This window comes from Bubalus kerabau, chromosome X (assembly GCF_029407905.1).
Source record: "Bubalus kerabau isolate K-KA32 ecotype Philippines breed swamp buffalo chromosome X, PCC_UOA_SB_1v2, whole genome shotgun sequence".
Taxonomy (NCBI): Eukaryota; Metazoa; Chordata; class Mammalia; order Artiodactyla; family Bovidae; genus Bubalus; species Bubalus kerabau.
Window position 1 is genome coordinate 113,178,135 of NC_073647.1, and position 26,062 is coordinate 113,204,196.

Genomic DNA, 26,062 nt, shown 5'->3' on the forward strand with positions numbered 1-26,062 from the left:
TATTTCAAATCCTGAAAGATGATGCTGTGAAAGTGCTGCACTCAACATGCCAGCAAATTTGGAAAACTCAGCAGTGGCCACAGGACTGGAAAAGGTCTGTTTTCATTCCAATCCCAAAGAAAGGCAATGCCAAAGAATGCTCAAACTACCGCACAGTTGCACTCATCTCACATGCTAGCAAAGTAATGTTCAAAATTCTCCAAGCCAGGCTTCAACAGTACGTGAACCGTGAACTTCCAGATGTTCAAGGTGGATTTAGAAAAGGCAGAGGAAACAGAGATCAAATTGCCAATATCCATTGGATCATCGAAAAAGCAAGAGATTTCCAGAAAAACATCTGCTTTTTTGACTATGCCAAAGCCTTTGACTGTGTGGATCACAACAAACTGTGGAAAATTCTTCAAGAGCTGGGAATACCAGACCATCTGACCTTCCTCTTGAGATATCTCTATACAGGTCAGGAAGCAACAGTTAGAACTGGACATGGAACAACAGACTGGTTCCAAATCGGGAAAGGAGTATGTCAAGGCTGTATATTGTCACCCTTCTTATTGAACTTATATACAGAGTACATCATGAGAAATGCTGGGCTGGATGAAGCACAAGCTGGAATCAAGATTGCCAGGAGAAATATCAATAACCTCAGATATACAGATGACACCATCCTTATGGCAGAAAGTGAAGAAGAACTAAAGAGCCTCTTGATGAAAGCGAAAGAGGAGAGTGAAAAAGTTGGCTTAAAACTCAACATTCAGAAAACTAAGATCATGGTATCTGGTCCCATTACTTCTTGGCAAATAGATGGGGAAACAATGGAAATTGTGACAGAGTTTATTATTATTATTTTTTTGGCTCCAAAATCACTGCAGATGGTGACTGCAGCCATGAAATTAAAAGATGCTTACTCCTTGGAAGAAATGTTATGACCAACCTAGAGAGCACATTAAAAAGCAGAGACATTACTTTGCCAAAAAAGGTCTATCTAGTCAAAGCTATGGTTTTTCCAGTGGTCACATATAGATGTGAGATTTGGACTATAAAGCAAGCTGAGTGCCGAAGAATTGATGCTTTTGAACTGTGGTGTTGGAGAAGACTCTTGAGTCCCTTGGACTGCAAGGAGATCCAATCAGTCCATCCTAAACGAAATCAGTCCTGAATATTCATTGGAAGGACTGATGTTAAAGCTGAAGCTCCAATACTTTGGCCACCTGCTGTGAAGAACTGACTCATTTGAAAAGACCCTGATGCTGGGAAAGATTGAAGGCAGGAGGAGAAGGAGACGACAGAGGATGAGATGGTTGGATGGCATCACCAGATCAATGGACATGAGTTTGAGTCAACTCCGGGAGTTGGTGATGGACAGGGAGGCCTTGTGTGCTGCAGTCCATGGGGTTGCAAAGAGTTGGACACAGCAGAGTGACTGAACTGAACTGATGATTAGGATATTGAGTATCTTTTTATGTCTTTTTGACCATTTTTTGGAGAAATGTTACTCAGATCCTGTGCCATTTTTTAAATTGGGTTTTTAAAAATAATTGAGTTATTAGAGCTATTTATGTATTCTAGATACAATCCCTTATCAGATATATAATTGGAAATATTTCGTTCTGTGTATTCTCTTTTCATACTTTTTTCATATTTCTGTCATTTTTTAAATAAAATATTATTTTTAATTGAAGGATAATTGCTTTACAATATTGTGTTGGTTTCTGCGACACATCAGCATGAATCAGACATAGGTATACCCTTCCTTTTGAACCTCTCACCCACCTCCCCCACGTCCCACTCCTCTATGTTGTCACAGAGCACCGACCGGTTTGAGTTCCCTGAGTCATACAGCAAATTTCCACTGGCTATCTATATATCACATAGCATATTTTTACCATATATTAAATAGATAGTGGGAATATGTTTTCCACTGTATATGTTTAGCCAGTGTATATGTTTTCGTGATAGTGTCCTTTGAAGCACATAAGTTTTTTAATATTGACCAAATCCAATTTATTTATGTTTTGTTGCTGATGCTTTTCATGTCATATCTAAGAAACCATTACTAAATCCAAGATCACAAAGATGTACCTGTATTCTCCTCATTTTGTTAAACTTAGCCACAATATCATTACCACAGCTAAACAATTAATAGTGATTCCTTAATATTATTGAATATTCAGCCTGTTCAAGTTGCCATTTGTCTCATAAATGTCACATATGGGTGGTGATGCACACATATGCAAGTTCCACCTGAATCGATCACTCTTTTTCCTCATTGTTTACTTGCTAGAGAACCAGATTTTTGGTCCTGTAGTTTTTTACAGTCTATGTCACCATATTGCAGTTTAAAATGTTTTTTTTTTTTGGTCCTCTGTGTATCATGTAAATCAATAGCTAGATCTAGAAGCTTGATCTGATTCAAGATATTTTGCTGTTTGTTTTGGTGCAAATCATTCATAGGGGATGTGATAAGTCAAACTTTTAAACTGGGCATTTCTTTGGGTTTTATTCTATCTTGTAAGGCTAGGGGCCATTTTATTTATGACCTCCATTGACTCAGAATTTCCACTCACCAAGTTTGAATAGGTGACTTTCCTAGACTCAAAGATTTTTTGAGAATAGAAAGCAATTCTCATTCCTCTTGGAGTTTATAGTATGGTAGAAATACCAGAAATTAATTCGTTCTATCCCCGGATAATCTAGTTTCTTGCCCCTTTCCACCAATATCTATCTGTTCATGTGTACAGTCCTATGTAAGAGTAAGAAAGGCCCTTAGAGATATTCAGTGTAAGTTAGTCCTTGGTTTTGAGGGCCCAGAAGCCTGCTCTATGTATTTTTCTGAGGTAAGGGTTCAGAGGTTTCACTGAATTCTGACAGGTCTAAGGTCTCCTGTGGCAGAAGGGAGATGGAGTCCCATAGAGGGGAAAGGAGTTGCCCAAAAGTCTTAGAGCATCTTGAAGTTGGCCTAGGAGTAAATCTGAAACCTTTCTGTCTCTACTCCAGGGCTTCTCCATTTCAGACACCAGACCACAAAGACAGAACAGGGCAGTGATTTCAAGCAGATTGCAAGTTTTATAGGTTTTGTAGAGGCTTTTCCAATGCAAAACTGTCCTCTGTTCCTAGTACCCAGTATGCTGGAATAGTGCAAGCTGTCATAGTTCAAAGAAACCAGAAATAGGAAAGAAATCTGATCTGCAAGTGCAGAGATATCAGAGAAAGATAAATATAATTGAATTTTGTATAATTTGTAGAGTGTCCTTGTGATTCTGTACACAGCACTGATTTGTTGGATTTGTATAGCTAATTGTGAGTGGCCTATAATACTTGAAGTGAAGTTGCTCAGTTGTGTCCCACTCTTTGCAACCCCATGGACTGTAGCCTACCAGGCTCCTCCGGCCATGGGATTTTCTAGGCAAGAGTACTGGAGTGGGTTGCCATTTCCTTCTCCAGGGGATCTTCCCGACCAAAAGCATCTTTGCTTCCTCCTTGGCCCAGGCTCCAAAGTTGCTCCAAAGGGTCCCTTCCTGCCGCGCACCCCCATTCCTTTTCCCTCGTCCCTATCCTTTTCCCATCCTTTACCCCAAGCTTCTATTTCTTCATCATACCCCCCCCCCCACCATTTCTTCTTTCTCTTTCCCATCTTTCCTTTTCTTTCCCTTCTGCTTCTCACCGTCTTCTCATCATTCCCTCCTCTCTCCCTGCCATGCTCTCTGCCCTCTGGTCCGTTCTGTCCATTCCCTTCCTCTCTCCCAGGCCTTTCCCTCCTCTCTCTCCTCAGCTCCATCAACCCACCCACAACAAGCTCGCCACCCCTACGCCAGAACTGGCAGCCTGGAGCTCCGGCTGGGCTGGATGGAGCGGGCCTGCTTGGGGGACCATGTGTTCACCGATTGGCTGCCGCTGGTAGCACGCCAGCTCAAGTACCGCCCCCCCCGGCGAGTAAACGCTCCTCTGCGGCACCTGTTATTGGTCGGCGGGCCTGTCAGCATTTTGGCTGCACCTCACGCAGGCGCGGGCAGTCGTTCCGTGAATAAAAACGCAGAATATGGGCTGGGGGGTGGGGAGAGGCGAGGAAGAGAGCCAGCGAGGCAGGAATCGAAAGAGTAGCTGGCAGCCCAGAGCCCGGCAAACAGAGCGAGCATAGAAAAGCGAGCGAATTAGAGGGAATAGAGACCGAGACTGACCGGTAGCCAGCCAGGCAGGTGGACGGACGCACCCCCGGACAGACAGACTGAGCAGGCGCCGGAGAACCTCGCGCTGGTTTCTCCTGCCTTTCTCTTTGAAAGCCAGGATTTTGCCTTTTTCCGTGGCGCCCGAGAGAGAATGCTGGACTCTGCAGACTTCAGCGCAAGCTAAGATTTCTCAGCTAGGGAAGAAAGATCCGCTCAGTTCTGAGAAGGGGGAAGCAAGCACCCCTGTCCCCATCCCCCCTTCCCCCCTCCCATACCAAACTCGGGCGCCAAACCCAGCCCTTCCCCAACCACCCGACTTCCTCCTCTCCTTTCTAGCATGGTGGCTGTATGGACAGTCTGACAGAACAGAGACTGACATCTCCCAATCTGCCAGCCCCTCATTTGGAACACTACAGTGTTCTGCATTGCACCATGACCCTGGATGTGCAAACTGTAGTCGTTTTTGCCGTGATTGTAGTCCTTCTGCTTGTAAATGTCATACTCATGTTTTTTCTGGGAACGCGCTGAATGGAGTCCAGCCGCCTGAGCTGTCTGGAATTCTCGCTTTGATTTCATCCCGAGAACCTCCAAGAAAAAAAAAAAAAAAAGAGAGAGAGAGAGAGAGAGACAGGGAAAGAGAGGGAGAGAAAGAGCACGCTTTCTTACTCAGGGGGGAAAACGTTTTGAGCTTCAACATGGCCTCGCTGTGATATGTATGACGTTGGTATATTATCTCTCCCTAAATCTTTTGTTATGTCTTGTCTTTTAAGTATGCCTGTGAGTGTAGTTGCTTATTGCTTGAGTAAAATTGTTGATAAAGAAATGCTTTCTATTTAAGTGTGCATGTGTGTGTGTGTGTGTGTGTGTGTGCATTCTTCATTGATGTGACGTTCATGAAGCAAGCTCTGCATCCTTACACAATGGCTTTGCTGATTGTGGTGTTTTGTCAATTCATTTTCTGGAAAACGACCTTTAAATACCATCAGAGAATTTTAGTCAGAATTTCTTTCTTGCCATCAGAAGATGGCATTTGGGTTTGTCTGGGGCAAGGGAGGTTGTGGGAAGAGCATGATGAATTTCTGGCAGCTTAGGAAAAACAGTGTTGCACTAGATGTTTAGAGGAAAGAAATTGATGGAATGAATTTAGGGAAATTATTCTTCAGTCTCTTAATGAGAAGTGAGAAATATGGGAAGTGATGTGGTGGGGTGCGTTGTGCTGGCAGTTGGTGACTGTGTTCTCTGAATCTTAATTTGCTGTCCAGCGTTTACAGTTTCCAATTTGGAAAGAAGCCACGTTTAAAACATTTCTTAAAAATCATTAAATGTCAATTTCTTTGGAATCATGGTATGTGGCGTAAAAATGTTCTTTGATTTTTATGAATTAGCAAGAGAAGACGTTGACAGTAACTGTTTGGGTTCTTTTTCCCAAAAATTGTACCTGTGAATTTGAGTTTGGGGATTTTGTCTCTATGGCCTCCAAAAACAACTAAAGCTAGCTTTCTACCAACCTTGGGAATAATATATTTAGATATGCCTCTTTGGGGTAATCTCATTTGCAGTGATGTTCTTGAACTACATTTTAAATAGAACTTGCTAGTGTTAATGAGAAAATGGTGGTTTTGTTTGCTTCCTTGTTCTTTAAAATCAGAGGTCTCTCTATTTGGAAAGTTTCCATTTCAAAATGAAATTATGTATCATGCTAAATTGAGAGTTTTGAGCACCCTCCCCCCCAAAAAAATGACTGGATGGAAAGGGATGAAAGCTCTGGAAAACGTGAGCTAGAAGCAACATTCCAATTTGATATTTATTTGCGTGTCTTTATCAGGTGGTAGTGATGGTCATTGCTGTTATTTTTGCTATTGTTATTATTTTTATATTTCTGTTTCCCCTAAGAAAGCTTTTGTCAAATCCAGTAAAAAATTTGTCTCTGATGCCAGTGTGCATAATATAACGCGCCCCCCTCCCCCACCTGCTGTTGTTGGCAGGTCTTCTTTCTGTTGCTTACCTGACTTGAAAGAGTACCATTTCTGTCTCATATAGCAATTAATCAGGACACATAAAACATCCACACACATGTTCCTCCTGCACCCATGTGGGCGACTGTTCATGAGTGATGTGTAAATCTGCTGGCAGTGTGCTTTCAAGTACCATGTACTGTTGTTCGGACTGTTTGGAAAAGATTTTTAAGGAAGGAGGGCTGTGAACGGGCTCTTGAAATTGTCCAGACCTTGGGGCCCAAAGAGTATAATTTTATGGCATTAGAAGAGGTTTTGAGTCACAAGGTGTGCTCTCGATGGCTCTGTGTGGGTAAGAAACTGATTTTTTAATTTGGTTGGCACCATGTTGTAAGCATGATCTGGGAAGTTTGCTGGCATTGATTCTTATTATTTACTCTTTAGTCCCTTGCTGGTATTGATTCTTATTATTTACTCTTTAGTCCCTTTGTGGGAGCCCCTGGGTTGAACTAAGAACTTGATTTTTTTGCAAAGAGAATCTAGTGAGTCCCATTTGCCCTCCCTTCCTGCATTTGCTCCAACAGTATTGTGTAAAGTAACCTGATATTTTAGTTGGACACTTTGTTTTGAGACACTGTTGGAGAGTGATGAAAGAAAGGCTGTAGGCCGGGCAGCTACAGACCTGGGTCTTCTCTGTTCAGCAACTGCTTGACATTGAGCAATTTGGGGATTCTTTATAACATGGCATTTGGGGATGGTTGGACTATGTTTTTGAATTCTGTGATTTTGGGTGTCCATATGCACTTGAAATCAGAGGCTAACGAACTGGGAAGATAACTGAAAAGGCAAATGAAATGTTAATAAATGTTCATCAAGGGGTGATGGGAGGGGGGAAGGAGGAAATATCTGGTTGCTGGTATCTGGAGAAACTTGTTTTACCTAAGAGATTCTTTTACCTAGTTATGTGGGAAGAAAACTGGACTACAACAATAGAATGCTTTTTGATTTTTCCTTCAAGGAGATAAGGATTCTCCAAGGCTAGTCTTTGAACCAGGTTTATGACAAAGTATGTGTCACCTTTGGATGCCTGACAGACCCTTGGCAGAAAGCCTTTGTAAATGTATGTGTGTAGGATGTGTGACAGTATGTATGTGGGTGTGTATGCACATCTACTCTGTGTTTGTGTCGGATACAGACTCCTGAATCTTGATGGGGTTGAATGTGCTAGGAATGAAGAAAAACAGCAGGACATGAATTGAGTTCCCCAGTTCTGAAAGGCCTCCTTGTGCTAAGGCCTATAAGGATTTGACTGGTGCTAACTCTGATGCTGGGAGGGATTGGGGGCAGGAGGAGAAGGGGACGACAGAGGATGAGATGGCTGGATGGCATCACTGACTCGATGGACGTGAGTCTGAGTGAACTCCGGGAGTTGGTGATGGACAGGGAGGCCTGGCGTGCTGCGATTCATGGGGTCGCAAAGAGTCGGACACGACTGAGCGACTGAGCTGAACTGAAGGTGGATGAGTGTCCACCTCTATCGGTTTTCCCCTACCCTACACAGCCTCAGACTAAAGGGGTAGCTTGGAAGAGCTCTTTCATCAGTAATTTAGTTTGTGAAATGGGTAAACATTTTTCAAATTAACTTATCTTTAGGCACATAAGGGAATGTTGCTAGCCAGATGGCAGGCTACCATAGAGCAGCTAAAATGGAGTTTGGGGAGTAGTGAACAGGGTGACTTTTTACTTGTGTGGATCCTGAAGGTTTGGCATTTCTTCTTCAAGATTGTGAGAGTAAGCAAAAAGAGAAAAGAGTGGGAGAAAATGAAAAATGCAGCCAAGAGGAGTGGGACCCTCTGCATTTTGACTTTTTCCCCCTTACCTGTCTCTTCTCTTCATCTTCCCCCTTCTAAGCTTTTCCCCTCTTCGCTGATATAGCCTCCTCTCTCTCCCCCACCATCCCTGCTGTAAGGCGTAAGAAGAAGAGGCTTTACCTCTCTGATTTGTCTGAACTTTTTCTGACACAGCTCCTTGTTCCCTTTCCTTCTGTCTAACTCCTTTGTAGAGGATAGTTTTTGCTACAAGCTCCCCACTAGAAGATTCAAGAAAACGTCCTTGACCAGTATCCAAGAAACTCCTGCATCACATAGCTCCCGCTGAGGTCTAGGGCACTTGAAAGGTCCAGGCACAAGCGCTTTTGGAGAAAGGCGGGAGCTGGCAAGGCAGGACTTGGAAAGATGCTTTTGGGGAGAGGATAAAGAAAGAGCAAAATCCTCATTGCCCACAAATACCTAGAAAACATATCCAGGGAAGGCATACAGAGCCTCGCTGCATCCCAGTCATGGGACTATTTATTTGAAGGTTCTTGGGTTCAAATCCCTCTCTAGTCACTGCCTTCTCCCTAAGATTAAATGAGCCATTTCACAGTCTAGCTTTAGTGCAAGGAGATCTGAAGGCTGTGAAAAATGTTTATGTCCACCATGCAGGGAGGAGGTAAACGGATAGCGTGCGTGCATGCTAGTTGCTTCAGTGGTTGTCCGACTCTTTATGACCCTATGGACTGTAGCCCTCCAGGTTCCCTCATCCATGAGATTCCTCAAGGCAAGAATACTGGAGTGGGTTGCGCTGCCCTCCTCCAGGGGATCTTTCAGACCCAGAGATCAAACTCAAGTCTCCTGCATTGCAGGCAGATTCTTTGCTACCTGAGCCACCTGGGAAGCCCAAAGGAATAGCATGTGGGAACAAACTGAGCAGTGCTTCCCCTCTCCCCATTGAGACAGCTTCTATCTGTCAGAACCTGTAACATCTGTCTGTGCAGTGTACTCCAATTTTGGCTGTGGCTAGAGAAACTTTTGGAGAAGGCAATGGCAACCCACTCCAGTACTCTTGCCTGGCAAATCCCATGGATGGAGGAGCCTGGTAGGCTGCAGTCCATGGGGTCGCTGAGGGTTGGACACGACTGAGCGACTTCACTTTCACTTTTCACTTTCATGCATTGGAGAATGAAATGGCAACCCACTCCAGTGTTCTTGCCTGGAGAATCCCAGGGACGGGGGAGCCTGGTGGGCTGTTGTCTCTGGGGTCGCACAGAGTTGGACACGACTGAAGCGACTTAGCAGCAGCAGCAGGGAAACTTTCCCAACCTAGCTGCAGTGTGAAATTGGTTTTTTGTTTGTTTGTTTCTATGTTGTTGGTCTCTGAATAGATTCCAACTGAGATAGCTGAGCAGATTGGAGAGGCCAGTTTGATTGTTAGTTTGGTGAACAGGGTTTGGGCCCTGATTCAGACTTTCTCATCCGTGTGTGTGTGTGTGTGTGAGAGAGAGAGAGAGAGAGAGGGGGAGAGAGAGAGAGAAATTAAGTTGCTAGGGGCCTGAAGGATCCCAATGAATCTGTGGGTGAGGTGCTCTTCTGTACTCTGGTGAGGTCTAGACTGGGAGTGCTTGACTATAATCGGAGGGTACACTTTAACAGTTGCAGAGATGCTGCCAAAGCATGTCCTCCTTCTAGCCTCTCTTTGTCATCTTGGCCTCTGCTCTCCTTGGCCGGTGGAGTACTTGCTCTGTATAGAGATATGATTGGAAACTGAGCTATTCTCAAAAAACAACTGCCTCCTCAGAAGACCTCCCAAAAAGCATCTGGATTCAGTCCCATTGGCTTTGCCCCAAAAAGTGGGATGGAAGTAGGGAATCTTAGACCCTCTAGCCCTTATTTCTAGCTCTGCAACTTGTTTAGGCCAACTGAGTCTCTGGCTTTCCAGGAATCCTTGATCAAAGCTTAGCTTTTCTGATGTCTACCCAGAGTGTCTCCTGTCATTAAGTAGGTATAGCCCTCAAGAGTATTTGGTATGGTGCTTTGCCTTGGCACCAAAGTACTGAGTGGGAAAACTAGAGAGGGGAAGGGCCTAGTAGGGAGAGAAGACTGGGGAAATAGCCCAGTAATGACAATACTAATAATCCCTTGTCAGTGCATGGGCCTATGCAAAGCAATTCTGTATTTTTTCCCAATATAGAGCATCACATCAACCTTGTGAAGTAGATAGGAAGTATTGTTATTCCTGGTTTTACCGATGCAAGAGGAAAAAGTCAGATTTATGGGATGGTAGTGGGTCTGCCTTTCAAATGGACAGGGGCAAAAGAGTCAGATTTGATCATTCCCAGTTAGTGTGCAGCTGAATGGAGTCAGGTGGAGGGGAAGGAGCATAAGTCATCCCTGAAATCATACTAGCTTCCTCAGTTACTTGCTTTAATTTTTAGTGCTTTTTTCATACCTCTCATTTATATAGCAATTTTGGACAGAATTCTTTATTCAATAAAATGTTGCTTTTTAATCTTGCATATACATCAAAGAGTTTCCTTTAGTCTCATGAAAACTCACTATTTGGGATCTTCAAGGAGAAAGGCAGTGTGAATTGGTGAAGCCTGAAACACTATATATATATATATAGATAGATATATATGTATGTATGCTGCTGCTGCTGCTGCTAAGTCACTAAAGTCGTGTCTGACTCTGTGCGACCCCATAGACGGCAGCCCAACGGGCTCCCCGGTTCCTGGGATTCTCCAGGCAAGAATACTGGAGTGGGTTGCCATTTCCTTCTCCAATGCATGAAAGTGAAAAGTGAAAGTAAAGTCGCTCAGTCGTGTCTGACTCTTAGCGACCCCATGGACTGCAGCCTACCAGGCTCCTCTATCCATGGGATTTTCCAGGCAAGAGTACTGGAGTAGGGTGCCATTGCCTTCTCCGATATGTATGTATATATACATACATATGTATATGTATAAATGTGCTGCCCAGAACTGATCATATTATACCATGTGCCATCTAATCAGGATTAAATAAAAAAAGGACTTTGTCTATGAAATACCTAATTTTGCAATCTTCTACTGGTCCTCAGTCCTCAGTGAACATACAAATCACTTGGAGAGTTTTTAAATACCTGTGCCAAGTTTCCACTCTAAGAGATTCTGATTGAATTGTCACATGATAGGTTCCAAGCAGCTTTTTATTTTTAAAGAAAAAATAAGTATTCCAAGGTGATTCAAACATGCAGAGAGGATTAAAAGCCTTCTTAATGGCTTTGCTGCCTTGTCCAGTCATCTATGCTCTTGTGAAACTGGCCTTTTGAACCTAACTTCAGGTGTTTTTGAACCAAGCACTAAATTTTGTTTGGTTGATCGATTACTCTAGCTTTTTATGGCTTTTAAAATTTTGCTTCATTGTGCCAAAACTTAGCAGTTCCTTCTAGCATTGCATCAGTTGAACTTTTATTTTCTTTGGTTGGTCTATCCTAGCTTTTGGAGTTTTTCTTTTTTTCCTTGCCATGAAACAGATTAGCAGTTTCTTCTAGCATTGCATCATTTAAAAACTGAATAAGTACCATACAAGCTATTGATTCCAAGAAGTGTTGAATATAATTTGATTAATGCTAGCTCCTCTGGCAACTCATCAAAGCTGCCTCTTGGAATTGGAGCCAGGAGGAGAAGGGGATGACAGAGGATGAGGTGGCTGGATGGCATCACTGACTCTATGAATGTGAATCTGAGTGATCTCTGGGAGTTTGTGATGGACAGGGAGGCCTGGCGTGCTGCGATTCATGGGGTCGCAGAGTCGGACATGACTGAGCGACTGAACTGAACTGAACTTTTGTGTACATCTGGTCAGATAGTGCAGAATCCACTGGGCCCTACCATCATCTATCCTATCAGCCTGTTGATGAGGATAATGTAGCATGATGGATTTGTTGTATGCTTTGTGGACATCAATTTGTATGCAAGTTTCATAACAATCATCTATAAGCCAATGACCCCATGAGAAAAAGTATGAATCATTTGGTATCTTACCCCTAGTAAATCCTTTTGCAGGCTTTGGGGTTCCCTGCTTTCTTTGAATACCCACAAACCATATGTTTCCTAATTGAGTCCAGAATTTGCCTGAGGGTCAGTGCCACAAATGTAGATTTTGGGTACTACTTTCTTTTCCCCTCTTTGGAAAAGCAGGGCATCATAGATTTAGCTTTAAAATAATATATTTAGTTTTCAAACAGTTCACGTAACTCTGTATGTGTATTTCTTTTGGTTGACTGCATTGTTTCTATTAACATAGTGGTTCTCAGCCCTAGCTGCACATTGGAATCACCTGGGGAGTTAACAAGACTAACAACAATTCCTAAGATCTCTGGGGGAGATCTTATTGAGTTGGTCATGGTGAGGCCTGGCATCAATATTTTTTTAAAAGCTCCCTGAGGTGACAAGAATGTTCAGCCAGGGATGAGAATGACTGCTATGTTCAAAGGAAATGTCAGCTCAGCCTGAATCTGGCTTGTTGCACACATGAATAGGCAGGCTTCACAGATGGTGAAATTTTATTCTAGGATTGTGGGGGCCTTGATGAATCCTAGGGGCTTGTGCCCACACCAAAATGGAGGATTCAACCCTAGAGAGTGAGTAGTCTGAGGGTCTATTTGGATTTTAAATTATCAGCTGTGAGATAGTTTGAACCTTTCAGGAAAAAAAGTTCCTATGCATTTTCTATAATGGTGAAGAAGATTCTGTTCATTTGCTGGGTGACCTTGGTCAAATTATCTCTCCCCTCTGAAATTTGGTTTCCTCATCTGCAAAGTAAGATCAGGTGGATTAGATAGCTTCAAAGATTTCTTCCAGGTTTAATGATCTGTGCTTACTTTGTGATTAATACTAATGATCAAAATGATTAAGAATATTATTATTCAAAACTAGTAGGTGATCCAAAGATCTCTTTTAGCAGGTTTGGGATGCACAGGGTTATTTTGAAGGTAGGAGACTTGCCTTCCTAATTATATTTAGCTTAGGTCTCTTCTAGAATAACTGAACTATGGGGTTATATTCATTGAGCACACACTGGTTGCCCACAGGGAAGTGAAATCTACTGTGAACTGAGTGGCAGGGGGGATGTTAGTTTGGGACTTAGTATTTATTCAAGAGACATGTTGCATGGGTAATTGAAAATTGCCTCTTATAGATAAAATGCCAGCCTTATAGGTCTGGGAAAGCCTAGGAGGCAACCAGCTGGCTCTTTTGACACCTCAGAACCCCTTTCCTACAGTATTTTAAGTAGCCATTCATTTAGTTAATACTACTACTAGTGCTAATATGAATTTAAATGAATAAAATTTTGTACTTATTTCATTGGCTGTTCGCTTAAATCTGGAAGTAGTTGAGGAAACTGAGGCACTGGGAGATTAAGCGTCTTACTCAAGGTCACATATTCAGAAAGTGATCATTCCTGGCTTAGAACCCAGGTATCTTGATGGCAGATCTTTTCAGTTCTTCCAGTGTAGCCTGCATACTGAACTCTGTGGTCAGAATGTGGTCATGACTGAGAATTAAAAGTTGTTACTGACATACAGCAGAATTCAAGAGAAAACTTTGAAGAAAGGAACAAAGAGATAACCTAGAGGACATGGAAAGGTTAAGGGAGGGATGTGTCCGAGGTCAGTTGTTTCTTGCTTTTATCGCTCTTCTGTGCTAGTTTCAGGCCCCTGACAAGAATTGGGCATTTGGGCTTTGAGCATCAAGATTGAGAGTTGGTAGTAGAGAAGAGGGAAATTGTGAATGCATGACGGAGAGACAGCATATGGAAGGCAGATCTTTAGTAGGAGAAAAAACTCTATAAATGGCCTTGGGCCTACTAAAATCAAGCTGTGGCTCTGTACCTACCTTGCTGCCAGAACTTGATCAAAGCCCTTCTCCCCTAGGCCTCTTGTTTCCATGTGACTAAAATGAGAAGTAGATTTAGTAGGAGAATCGTGTTCTCAAATGAAATTTTAGCCACAAACTTCTCTATAAAACATGGCATGAAAAAGCAGAACTTGTCTGGTTGAGTGGAGGAGAGAGTCTAGAATTCCAGACTTGCTAGTGCAGACCTTATTCATTAGGGGAATTGGAGTTAGAAGAGCAGGGATGGTTGCCCAGCACAACCAAATTGCTTGGAAGATAAGGTAACTCAATGGAGGAGGCCAGGGTGGGCCAGCAATTAAAGTATTTTGGAAATTTGCATGCCTCTCCCCGTCCTGTTTTACAAGTGAAAGAATTAAGGCACTGAGGGAGAAAGGGTGGGTCTGGTATCCTGAGTCATCAAATCAGCCCCTTGCCCCCTATAACCTTCTACCTCTGCTATAGAGTTCTGGCTCTGTGCTCCCTTGGCTGTATCAGAGACCTGGATGCTCTCTCAGGTTTGGTTGGAGAGAGCTCTTAGAGAGAGGCTGGGAGAACAAAAGTATTATGTAACCTCCTAAAGGGGAAAAGGCCTGTCAGAGCCATTAGGGTGCCATGCCGTCAGATGCGGGTAGGGGAGCAGAGAATCTTCTGCAGACTACATCAGTTCTTCTGAGGAAGGGCTCCCTGGGTGCAATACTGTGCTGCTCAGCCATCCACCCTCAGGGTCCAGAGGCATCTAGCATTGTGCATCCATAGCCAGATCTGGGAATGGTTCTGGCAGCTCTGACCTCTATTTGCCTGCCTTCATTAGAGGAGGGGAAGGATGTACCTCCCTGCCCAGCAGGCTGCAGGAAGGATGTGCTAAGAGCCCACCCACACCCCCTCAGAGTGTGTTGCCTAAAGGCAGCATCTACTTTTAGCTGTACTTCCCACAGCCTCTCCTCTACCCACTCTCTTCCATCCTCCTCTCTCTGTGAACCCTGCTGGTTGGCAGTAGGGCTGGGCAGTGGGTGCTTTGACATTTGGAAAGAGGCATGGTAGAGCCAGGAATCCCTAGGAGAAGCTTTGATAGAGCTGACATGGTGGGGAATGCTCAGAACAGGCATAATGATGAGACTGTTTTGTGTTTAGGGCCTAATAGGCAGTGGAGAGATTTACTAATGTCCTTTGGACCTTGCAGCCAGCTGAGGCACTTGTTTTGAAAATCTAGATTGAACTGCATAGGAGGGCTTAGAAAAATTTAGTGGATAGAATGTGTATTGACACTTTCTCTACCCAGATTTAGAGAAAAGCCACTGGGGCCTGGTGGATGCTTGCTTGATTCTTGACTCTCTTGAACATAGTCTTAAACTTTTCAGTGGGTTTTGCACATTGTCTCTCTTGGTAGTGGCCCTATGAAGTAAGTAAAACAGGGACTACTGCATTTTGCAGATGAGAAAAATGAGACTCAAGGATGTATTGTCATATAGTGCCTGATATGGGCTCAAGCTTTGGAAGTTATAGTGACATTTAAATCATTCCGAACAGCTCTATCTTCTAGAAAGGGAGTGTTACAGCTGTCTTGAGTCCAATTTCCTCATTTTGGAAGCTGGGGAACTAGGCTCAAAATAAGAAAGGATTCACACAAGGAAACACACAGTATGTTTGAAGCAGTACTTGAGCTATAGCTTGCAAGAATGTGAGTTCCTGGATCCATGGGACTTGCAAGCTGCTCTTGTCTTTCAGGAATGGTAAAGGAAATCTGTATGGTGTGATAGAAAGCAAAAGATCACTGAACTAATTGTTTGTCATTTTTTAGCTCTGTGACCTTGGGCAAGTCACTTAGCCTCTCTGAGTTTGTTTTCTTTTCTATTAAATGGGGCTGATAATCCCTGAGAACTTTCTGAGGCTAAAATCCCTGAGTGACTGCTGTAGTGGAAGGGCCTGACACTTGGTAGGCCTCTACTTTTAACAAATTCTCTCTGTAAAGGATTTGTTAAAGACTTACACATGAATATAAAGAGGGGCTATAAATATGAACTTAGTTGCTGGGTGACCTTTAACAAATTCCATTGTCTTTGTGCCTCATTTCTCTCTGTTACAACATGGAGGCCTCTTTTATTTTCCTCCCCTGGAAGGATAGAATCCCTATGTCCCGGCCCATATCTTGGGTCATTGGTGGGAAGCTGGAATTTTTTTTTTTTTCTTATAAGCAGCTTTCTTTTATTTAGCCCCATCTCCACCCACCCCGCCACCTGGCCACACATGGTACTATGAATACCAGACTAGCTTTCTGTCTCCCTATCTCCTGCAAAGATAAAAGAGGAGCCTGGAAGAAAGCCAAAGTTAATTGTATTTTTATTTAGTGCCTTCTTAAATCCATCAAGCCAGAATCACCTAGGTACTTAGCTTTTAAAAACCAATTCTTTGCTCCCAGGTCCTTGACCAGAATTTGTGATGGGCATTACTGGGTTTCATGATATAATTAAGAGCTGTGTTTAGAGTTCACAAGCTCTGGACAAATGACCTAATTAGGACACGTCTGCACTTTTTACCTTTATCTGTATTACTTTGGAAAATTCTCATTACCTCGTGAACAGGGCAAGAGGATAAGGACTATTATATAGTCCTCTATAGTCATCTGTTCCTGCCATGTTTTTCTTTTCTCACAACCCTGTGTGAGGAAGGCTTGGATTATTCTCCCCATTTTAAGGTTAAGTAAATTGAAACTATTAGTGTTTCCTCTTAAAGCAGTGGTGTGCTCTTAAGAGCATTGCATATATAGTTAGATGTTATCAACCCACCCATACCAAATGGCCTTGAGCAAGGAGTTCATTGTAAAGATGCCTTCTGCACTTTGCTTTTATCCATGTCTTGTTATAAAAGTTAGTCAAGATAGCGGAGAAAACTAGGCAGATGTCACCATGTAACTCTGACTAGGTTGGCATTGGACTACTAATTGGCAGCTCAGATACAGTTATTTGACCTATAAGTCCACCCATATATCATCCATGGATGCATTAGAGGCCTTGCCAAATTCAGAAGGGTGGCCCTACATCCTGTGACCCTTCATGCCCTGTTTAGAGGTTTTCTCTTTGTAGATTTATCTGGTTGTACCTTGAGCCTAAAAATGGCTTAGTACCATCACTAGTTCCCACAATCATCCCAAAAGATGGGAAAGGAATGCTTTGGATAAACCCCATCTCATTTTGCCTGAGCTTTAGTGAACATTGTATGCATTTAGGATTTTATCCTTTTTACTTCAAGTGGCTCAAGACACTGGAAAAATGAGTGTGGAATGACAAATGTAGGGAAGCAACCAATAGCCTGTCCAGGGCTAAAGGAAGCCTAGCTAGAATGAGGCATCTGTAGGTGCTAATCCATATGCACATATATGTACAACTTTCTTTTTGTTGTGGGAGTGGTGGTAGGAGAGATCAGAGTTAGTCCATGATGCTTAAACTGAGAAAGTCACTGGATAAGAATGAGGAACAACCCATAAGCCCACTCCCTCACGGTACTGCTAAGGAAACTGCTGTCGGGGGAGAGGTAAGGACTTGCCCAAAGTCTTAGAGTTGGTCCTTGATCCTTGTCTTTCTTTTTGAGGCCTCTTGGATAAATGGAGTGGTGGCTAAGCCTCTTGGGAAAAGCACCTATGAACAATATATTCAGAAAGTGACAGATGAAATTTGAGTCAATGTCCTCTGACCTTCTTGGGAGCAGATTAACTCAGGTGTCTTAGGGGAAAGCTGATAGAAACAAATTGTCCAGGAGGAAAATTAGTTCAGTCTTGCTGTCTATCAATGGCCTCTGCCCATATTCACACATTATAGGTCACATGTGATGCACACACTCAGACAAATGTGGAGTATATTTAGGATACAGGACACACATGTGGGATATACTTTCTCATTGACACACTTGGAGCATACACATTCAGTTTGCCATGGGGCACACTCACACTTGCACATGCTTGGCACAGGCAGAGTACACACATACACACGTGAGGCATGCTTATGCAAATTTGTGTGGGCATACATGGATGCATATAAAACATAATTGCACATTCACATACATGTAGAGTATACTGAGATGCATACTCAGATATACTCCTACCCCTGGGCACACACTTCTAAGGACTTGAACAAACAACCCCCCCACCCCACCTTGAGACACATTTGAACCCATCTATGGGACACACACACAGGCCCCACTCATCCTTATGGGACACATTCTGATGAAGAACACAGTGTATCCCTAAGACCAGTCAGCTGTCCCAGTCTTTCAAGTAGGCACAACAGGGCACTGGCCCCATCTGGTGGGGCCTCTATCAGTTTGCTCTGCCCCTTTATCCCTGAAATCAGGCTTCAGGGAGCAGTAAGCTCAGGAATAAAATGGATACTCAAGGTGGCATGTGTTATAGCAGGCTCCATCATTCAAACAAAACTTAGAACTGAGCCCTGAAATGTTAACAGGCAGATGGAGAAGATAAATTGACATTGATCAACGCAGAAAGTTTGAGCCTGCTCCTCTGTTCCCTAATCTACTTACAGACCATTAGGGAATGGTATAATTGTGAAGTAATATCCTACAAAACCAAAAGTAATTGATATTAAAGTTTGTTTTTCTTGGGAATGAAGTAACAAGTTGGAACAGAGTAAGTATATCTAAATTGTGAGTGGGGGATTGTGAGGGGAAGTACATAGGATGCATAAAGGAGGACAGAGGTTCAGCCTCTCCTGGGTCAGTGGTGGATGGAGAGAACAGCCACATCCTTAATGACCACAGCCCTGCCCCTAGGCACAGCAGCTTGGACCATCTGGCCCCACTAATGAAGATCTGTTATTTTTAGAGTTTCTCAAGCTGGAAACCAGGTCGGGGTGTCCTGGAGAGGCCTTTCTGGCCCTTAGTACCAAAGGCTGGAGCTAGAAGGAGGGGCCCTAGACTGTGTCTGGGTAAAGGGTGGGGAGCAATTAGACAGGTGGCCAGTGTGCCAGGTCTGCCCTTTAGCAGCAGCCACAAAGCCCCAGGGGATTACTGTTGAATGTGACAGCCTCATGTCTGTTTCTGAGCTTTGGACTTGAAATCAAGAAACACAAATTTCTTACTCTGATTTTACATTTAGGGTAGAAGATTTTGAAGATCGAAAAAAATTCTAATGATCTTTTATATTGTTCCTTACCTGAAGAAAGAATGCAATAAAATTTCAAACACACACACACACACACACTTCAGTTGCTATTCTGCCACTTGGGGTGTGTTTCAGTCAGGTTCCCTTCCTCTCTCTGAGTCTTATTTGGTCTATATGTAAAATCACCAATATTGCCTCTCAGAATCTGGCAAAGCTCAGATAGACTCAGTTGAGAAAATGCTTTGCAGATCTACTTGTTCTTCACCCATAAAGCTGTATCTCCCCTATTCCTAAGTTGATCTCAATACCTGCCAACTACTGAGCCTAACTTACAGAGTAGCAGTAGAAAGAAAGACCAAAGAGAGGCAACCTCATGGGGTCAGGTTGGTCAGTCATGCTGGGATCACCCTCACTCATAAAGATGCTTTTCAGTACCAGGTCAGTCCTTTCCCAGAATACAGGTTTGCAACATTTATATGGTCATATAGCTTTGGCTTCTTAGGAACTCTAGGTAGGGAAAGTGGGGAGCATCAGAAACAGTTTTCTTCCTAAACTAGAAAAAGCAAGCTCAGATAGCCTGTACCTGCCCTGTGCCAGAGGATGTAGCCTTTATTTCCAGTATTGACCCTGAGAATGTGCCTTATTCTAAGTTTTGTGCTCAGGGCCATTTCCACCTGCCTTGTTGAAGGGGGTGGGTCAGGAACTAGACTATTAGCACAAGTTCAGATTTCTCCTCATCCCATAAATTATGGGCAAATTCCTTTTGAGTCTCTTTTCTGGTCTGTAAAATGGGCTTAACTGTTAAGTTTCAGGATTGTGGGGTGCAAGAATTCATAGTGACAAAATATGTGAAAGTGCCTTTTAAAATGTTGACCATGTTTTACTATTGTTAATTGTTACGAGGCTATCCAAGTTGTGATTACATGTACTTTGGAGGTAATCTAGGAGCTTGTCTTCACTTTATTTCTCAATTTCTTCCCCCTACCCTGTTATACGGAGAAGGCAATGGCACCCCACTCCAGTACTCTTGCCTGGAAAATCCAATGGATGGAGGTGCCTGGTAGGCTGCAGTCCATGGGGTCTCTAAGAGTCGGGCACGACTGAGCGACTTCCCTTTCACTTTTCACTTTCATGCATTGGAGAAGGAAATGGCAACCCACTCCAGTGTTCTTGCCTGGAGAATCCCAGGGACGGGGGAGCCTGGTGGGCTGCTGTCTATGGGGTCGCACAGAGTCGGACACGACTGAAGCAACTTAGCAGCAGCAGCAGCAGCACCCTGTTACAAATTAGTATTGTCTCCATTTTGCAGATGAGAATACTGAGTCTGAGGGTACAGGGTTAGGTAATGGTGGATTCTGGTCTGGAAGCCAGGCCTTGAGACTCGTGTTCTTTCTATGGCCCCAAGCTATCACCCCATGAAGTCCCATACTTAAAGGAAGCTACCGGTGGCAACTTAATGTTAAAAATTTAGGTTTGTCTCTGACACATAGCAAGGGACAGGAGCTCTCTGGGGCACAGCCTAACCCAGAAGTGCCCTGCTTCTCCATGAGAGGCACTGACCTGTCATCCCTTCCACAACAGCTCACGTCCTACTCGTCTCCTGCATATTAGAAGCAGTGAAGCGTTAGAGAAGATGCTAAGCTGTTGTGAGAGGGAATTGTGCTGCCGATTTAATTCACTTCAGGAGGATCCATGAAGGCACTTGGTTTACCTTAGCTACTCCCACCTCCTCACAGCTTTGACTACAGAAGCCCTGTATGACTGACCTGCCTAAGGGGTTGGACCTAAAGGTATCTGAAGAAATAATATTTTAGACCCTTAATCTTTGGGGTATTTTGCCAACTCTTGAGAGTTAAGATAGTAGAGATCCAGAAACCACAGCTGAGAGAGTTCCCTGAGACCATTTGGGCTGACTCTTACTGGCCTTGATGTGAACATTAAAATATAGCTAGGCTGACTTTTTCTCCCTTTGTGTATTTTTCTTTGTACACCACAGACTCACAAGCTAGGCTAAATTTCCTAGAGCCTTTCTAGCTTGTGTATTTTCCCTTTCTCAGCCCAGGAGAAGGGTGGGTAAGCACACTGAGACAAGAGTGGTGAGAGGAAGGAAATGGAAGAATCTGTGGAGCTTAGGCCTTGGGTGCTAGGCTCTGGGGAAGAAGGCCTGCCACTAATAGATTGTTTTCCTATAACTCACATATTGGCTATGAAAGCCTAACTCAAACTGTTGCTGTTTTCACTTGTGCCACTGAGACCTATGGAATGACTATAATATTGACCTTTAAAGGGGATTGGATAAGCAATGTCAGGGGTTAGGAAACTAGAATAAAAAAGGAGAGAGACACCTTCTGTTCTTAAATTTTGAGCACCCAGAGAGGTGGATAGGGAAGGGTCAGTCACCAGAGCTCTGCCAGAAAGCAGCCACATAGTTTCTTCAGCTCTCTTGACTATAGAGGATTCATTTTAAAATTACTTTATTTTTGAAAAGGAAATACAGTCACATGGTCCAAAAGGTACACAGTGAAAAGTCTCACTCTAGCCCTGCCTTCCAGCCACTTGGCTTCCTCTGCAGAGGTCATCAGTGAATCCTTCCAGAGAAATGTTGTATAAAACATATATGAATATATTTTTCTCTGTTTATGATAATATACACCCTAATCTATATCTTGCTATGCTTTGGAGGTTCTCTGATCCTGTAGGAGCATGAGGATATGCTGTGGAGAGCAGAGGTTAAGAGCAGTGGTTCTAGAGTAAGACTACCTGGGTTTTGGTTCTGACCCTGTGTGACCTTCAGCAATTACTTCATCTTTCTGAGCCATGTTTTTCTCATTTTTAAAATGGGGATCAAGTAAGTTAGTATATGTAAAAACCTAGATTTGTCCCTGACACATACTAAAGTGAAAGTGAAGTCACTCAGTTATTTCCGACTCTTTGCGACCTCATGGACTGTAGCCCCCCAGGCTCCTCGGTCCATGGGACTTTCCAGGCATGAATACTGGATTGGGTTGCTATTTCCTTCTCCAGGGGATCTTTCCAACCCAGGGATCAAACCCAGGTCTCCTGCATTGTAGGCAGACGCTTTACTGTCTGAGCTACCAGGGAAGCCCTGACACATACTAAGTACTCAGTAAATGTTAACCATTTTTTATTATTAGAAAAATTCTGGACTGTGAATCAGAAGATTTGGGTTCTCTTTTTGCCCGTGCTCCTGGGATACCTGAGGGACTTCCTTTGTCCAAGCCTGTTTCCTCATTTTAAAAATGAGGTCTCATCCCTGCTCTTCTTACTCCCCAGAATTGCTGGCAGGATCTAGTGATCTCATGAATGTGTAATGAATATGAAAGGAATTTAGAAACTATAATGTGTTAAGCTCATGGTAGGTGAGCTGCTTTCTCTTTTCTTGAAACTACTTTAGGTGGCTTTACTGGGTGGAGAAAGCAGTACTCATTCTTCTGGCAGTGGAACCTAAAGGCCATCCTTGTACTAAAGTTCTATTCTGGGTAAAGGTAACCCATGGCAAAAATCTAAAATAGTCAAGTTTTGTCTTCTGACCTTTCTTATCCCACTCCATCCTACTTCTGACTTCCTTGTTTCCATGTCTTCTTCAATTCCCCTCTGTCTCTTGACAGCAGCATCTGTCAAAGACAACCTAACTTTCCATTTGAGATAAGCTGGTACAACTAGCTCAGGGAGTTATATTTTCTTAAGTTCAATTTGCTTAAGTTCAGTACTCAGAAACCAAGTCAAGCCTGGAGCCCATTCTTTCCTTCCCACTGTTTTTTCACTAGCATTTTCATTTTAGTGTAAATTTGAATTTCAGACTCCTTAGCAAAAACATTTAGTGGTGAATGAGATACTGGAAGTAACTCTTACTTAGCCTTCATTTCCAGGGAGGGTCAGATTTGTTTGGGGCCCTGAGAGGAGGGTGAGGCAGGTGATGGTTGTAGTATTCAAGGGGTGACATCTGTAGGGCAGAGGGAGGAAGGACAATCAGAAAATGTCTAAAACTGATCTCCAAAATTAAACTTAGGAAGAAAATATTGCAAGTTCTTTATATATTAAACTGTTAATCTCATCATTTCATTTCTACTTTTTTGTGTAGATTTTTTATAAAACACATACTACATTAGTAGTAGGTAGATACTGGGATAGATGTTTATTTTTTTAACCAATTGATTATTTTTTAAACAAAATCTTGAACTTTTTATTTTGTATTGGGGTATAGCTGATTAACAATGTTTTGATAATTTCAGGGGAGCAATTTTTAACCAAAACAATTGACATCTGTCCTTTTAAACTATTGTAGGCTTGGTTTCTAATCTTGGCTCTGCTGCTGACTAACTTGACATGTTAGCCAACTTCTGTTTATTAGAACCTCAGTTTTCTTATCTGTAAAATGTTAGACTGGACTAGATGTGCTAGCTCTTGGGAGTCTCCAATCCTGGCCTTCTCTGAGTGTAATAATTCACTCTTTCAGGCTTTTGAACCTGAGACAGAGTCAAGAAGAGTGGGTTCAAGCCCTAGCATCTTGCTGTTTGCTTTGTCCCTCAGTCAGCTTTCCTGGGTCCCTTCCCTTCTCCACTCCTACCTCCTATACCTAGCCCAGACAGGCAGAGGATCTCTTACATAAACCTAACTGACCTACTTGAAGATCTTTTGTTACAAGCACAACCACTTTTCCTGCAAACACAGATTGGGTGTTTGCATCCAATCTGCATTCTATCCTTCCTGGACCCTGAGGGTGGGTCTGATTGTGCTTTTTTCGTGTCTTCACTGTTAGCCTAGGTTTAGATGTTACATCCCTCTGTCTGTAGTCTTAAAGGACACAGTCTGAAGGGGAGACAGCTCAGCCAGTTTGAGTCCCCGGGGGCCTGATCTAGTGAATGCTCACTGACCATTTCTGCTCATCAATCATTTATCATGTCTTCTGGGAACCCAGGACAGTGCTAGACTTTGTCCGGAGAAAAATGACCCATCCCTGAACAGGAAACTACTGACAAGGGCCAGAAACACTGCTAAATGCCTTGGCCAATGTCTTTTCTCTTGCAGGGAGTAAAAGAGAAGAGGGAAATCAATAAGCCACTGGAAACCATCTTTCACTTTCTGATGGGCTGTTTAAATGCAGATTTCCCTTTTGGGCTATAGGGACTCCTCAGGAGATAATTACATGGTCTTTAGAAATGCCTGCCAATGCTAGAGACTTTGCAAGCCGGTGTCCTTTGTGGGCATGCTCAGTAGACTTCAAGGTGGTTTAAGTTGGTTGAAATATATTTATTTTTTCTGTCTCTTCTCCAGGTATAGAATCAGGTCACAGTATACCTTACTAAATGCTGTTCCTGTTATCACTACCTTAGACCAGATGGCCACATTTAAGAATACATTAGAACTATTAGTTCCAACCTATCTCCTCCTCTGCTCCTCCCCCCCACATACAGTCCTTTTTCCCCTACAAGATTTTAACATGACATCTGTCAAATGGATAAAAAATGACTTTCCCTTCTTGCTGCCTTGCCCACCCACCCTCTGGCTGCAGTGTTGATGAGTATAGAACTATACATGTGGGAGACACAGAGGACAAATTCTTCATGTAGTTCTAGCCCCCTCCTCCTAACCCTTCTGTAAACCTAGAGGAGCCCCACCTCCATCCCTTGGAGGAATTCCAAGGCTGGCCTTCAAGTCACAGTCCAGAACAAGTTAAAGCTCCCAAGTCTTGTCTCAGTGGAACTATGTAAAGAAATTCAAGAACCCAGGTGTAGGGTGATGGGTCTAGGTCACTTCAAGCATTTGGGGCTTTTTGAATCTCCTACCTATCCCGCAGGCTTGCCCTGGCCATCTTTCAAGGTATGTAGGAAACAAGCGACCCACATGGATAGCTGGAACTTAGTAGCCACAGCAAGTCCAAGAAGGGTGAGATAATCAGGGCAGGAATATTTTGGAGATAGGTCCCAGTCTGACTCCAGAGATAGGTAGGGGTCAGAGGACCTCCAGCTTGGGATGACATGCTTCTGACTCAACTCGTGGAAAGAGCATTGCTGGGTCTTTTTTCTTTTTTTACTGATAATTTTTCTCTTAGAGTATTGGGAGCTGACTTGGGTAGATTGAGCATAGCTCTAGGAAATTGCTTCTAGATTGTAGTGTAGAGAGATGCTGCAAAAATTTTTCATTAGGGGCATCAATGTTGAAGGTCTAGGAGGGAGTGGAAGTAGGGGTGCAGGTGCAGATAGTCTCTTGAGGCAGCCTGGGAAAATCCACTTAGACAAACTACTGTAACTCCTTAGCCTGCTTGAAAACTTACACAAGAAAGAGAAGCCAAGAGCCAGAATTTCAGAGATTCTGGTTTCTTCGGAAACCATTGCAATTAGAGGAAATTCTTGTACTTCAAACTCAGGCTCTAGAAAGTTTAAAAGACACTTGGTCTCAGTGTGATATATGATTTAGAATCACTCAGGCTGCTTGTTAAAAATGCTGCGGTGATTCTGAGCAGAGAGTCTGGGAATGACAATTGAGAAACTAGTATAAAGAATCAGAGTCACCTGGATGATACCAAAAAATTCCCAAACAACTTGACAGTAACTTTTATTTCCAAGATACTTTGAAGGTGCAAGCTGATGCTTATCAGGTTGGGAGCTACTCTGTTGAGGGGGACCTCTGCAGCCAATGGTGTCATGATTGGTGGTCTGGAAACACTTCTTTTTGATCTTTGCAATCCTTGGCCCTGTTGGCTGCATTTTCTCTAAAAGACCTATTCCTTCAACAAGACCGAACTCTTGACATCATAAGCTTTGGGGCAGCAGCTGGGTCTCACTTCAGAAACTCCTGGGCCCATTAGTTGAGCTAATGGCTGAAGTGTCATACTAGAAGAGTCAATTGCTAAGGTGTAAACCAAACAAGCAACTTCCCTTACCTCATATATTTGGTCACTGTTATAGCTGAGATCACTTCGTAACCTCTTTTAGAAGAGGTCTAGAAAGAGGTGTTATCCTTTGTTATTAGTCTGTACTAATTGAGAAAATGTCCTGGATGGCTTCATATCTTAAGATGCTTATATGGATTTACCAAGCTTTTAGGAGCTGACAGGTGTGAATTGGCTTTTGACATATTGGCCTCTGGATCAGGTGGTCTGTCTTGTTCTTGCTGAGCT

At 43.1% G+C, this 26,062-nt stretch overlaps 2 protein-coding genes across 11 annotated transcripts in view; both read left to right on the forward strand.

Moving 5' to 3' along the window:
- The window catches only part of ARHGEF9 (Cdc42 guanine nucleotide exchange factor 9), a 547,099-nt gene that overhangs the window by 344,119 nt on the left and 176,918 nt on the right, over positions 1-26,062 (forward strand). The window contains exon 1 of one of the 10 annotated variants that reach the window (XM_055564531.1): positions 4,746-4,887. The exons of 7 other annotated variants lie outside the window; for them this stretch is intronic. In XM_055564531.1, coding sequence (XP_055420506.1) covers positions 4,879-4,887 — 9 coding nt within the window. In that variant the 5' untranslated portion in view covers positions 4,746-4,878. Of the gene's footprint in view, positions 1-4,745; positions 4,888-24,598; positions 24,763-26,062 lie in introns of those variants that run through there. 2 more of the 10 variants (XM_055564533.1, XM_055564527.1) reach the window with 2 other exon arrangements.
- On the forward strand, positions 4,053-4,847 carry LOC129639395 (uncharacterized). Its single transcript, XM_055564536.1, has one exon. It carries the CDS (start codon positions 4,512-4,514, stop codon positions 4,689-4,691), a length of 180 nt encoding a protein of 59 aa, XP_055420511.1. The 5' UTR covers positions 4,053-4,511; the 3' UTR covers positions 4,692-4,847.

Bases quoted from the DNA above. Each gene is read 5' to 3' on its own strand.
- LOC129639395 (XM_055564536.1), top strand. From the start codon at position 4,512: ATGGACAGTCTGACAGAACAGAGACTGACATCTCCCAATCTGCCAGCC.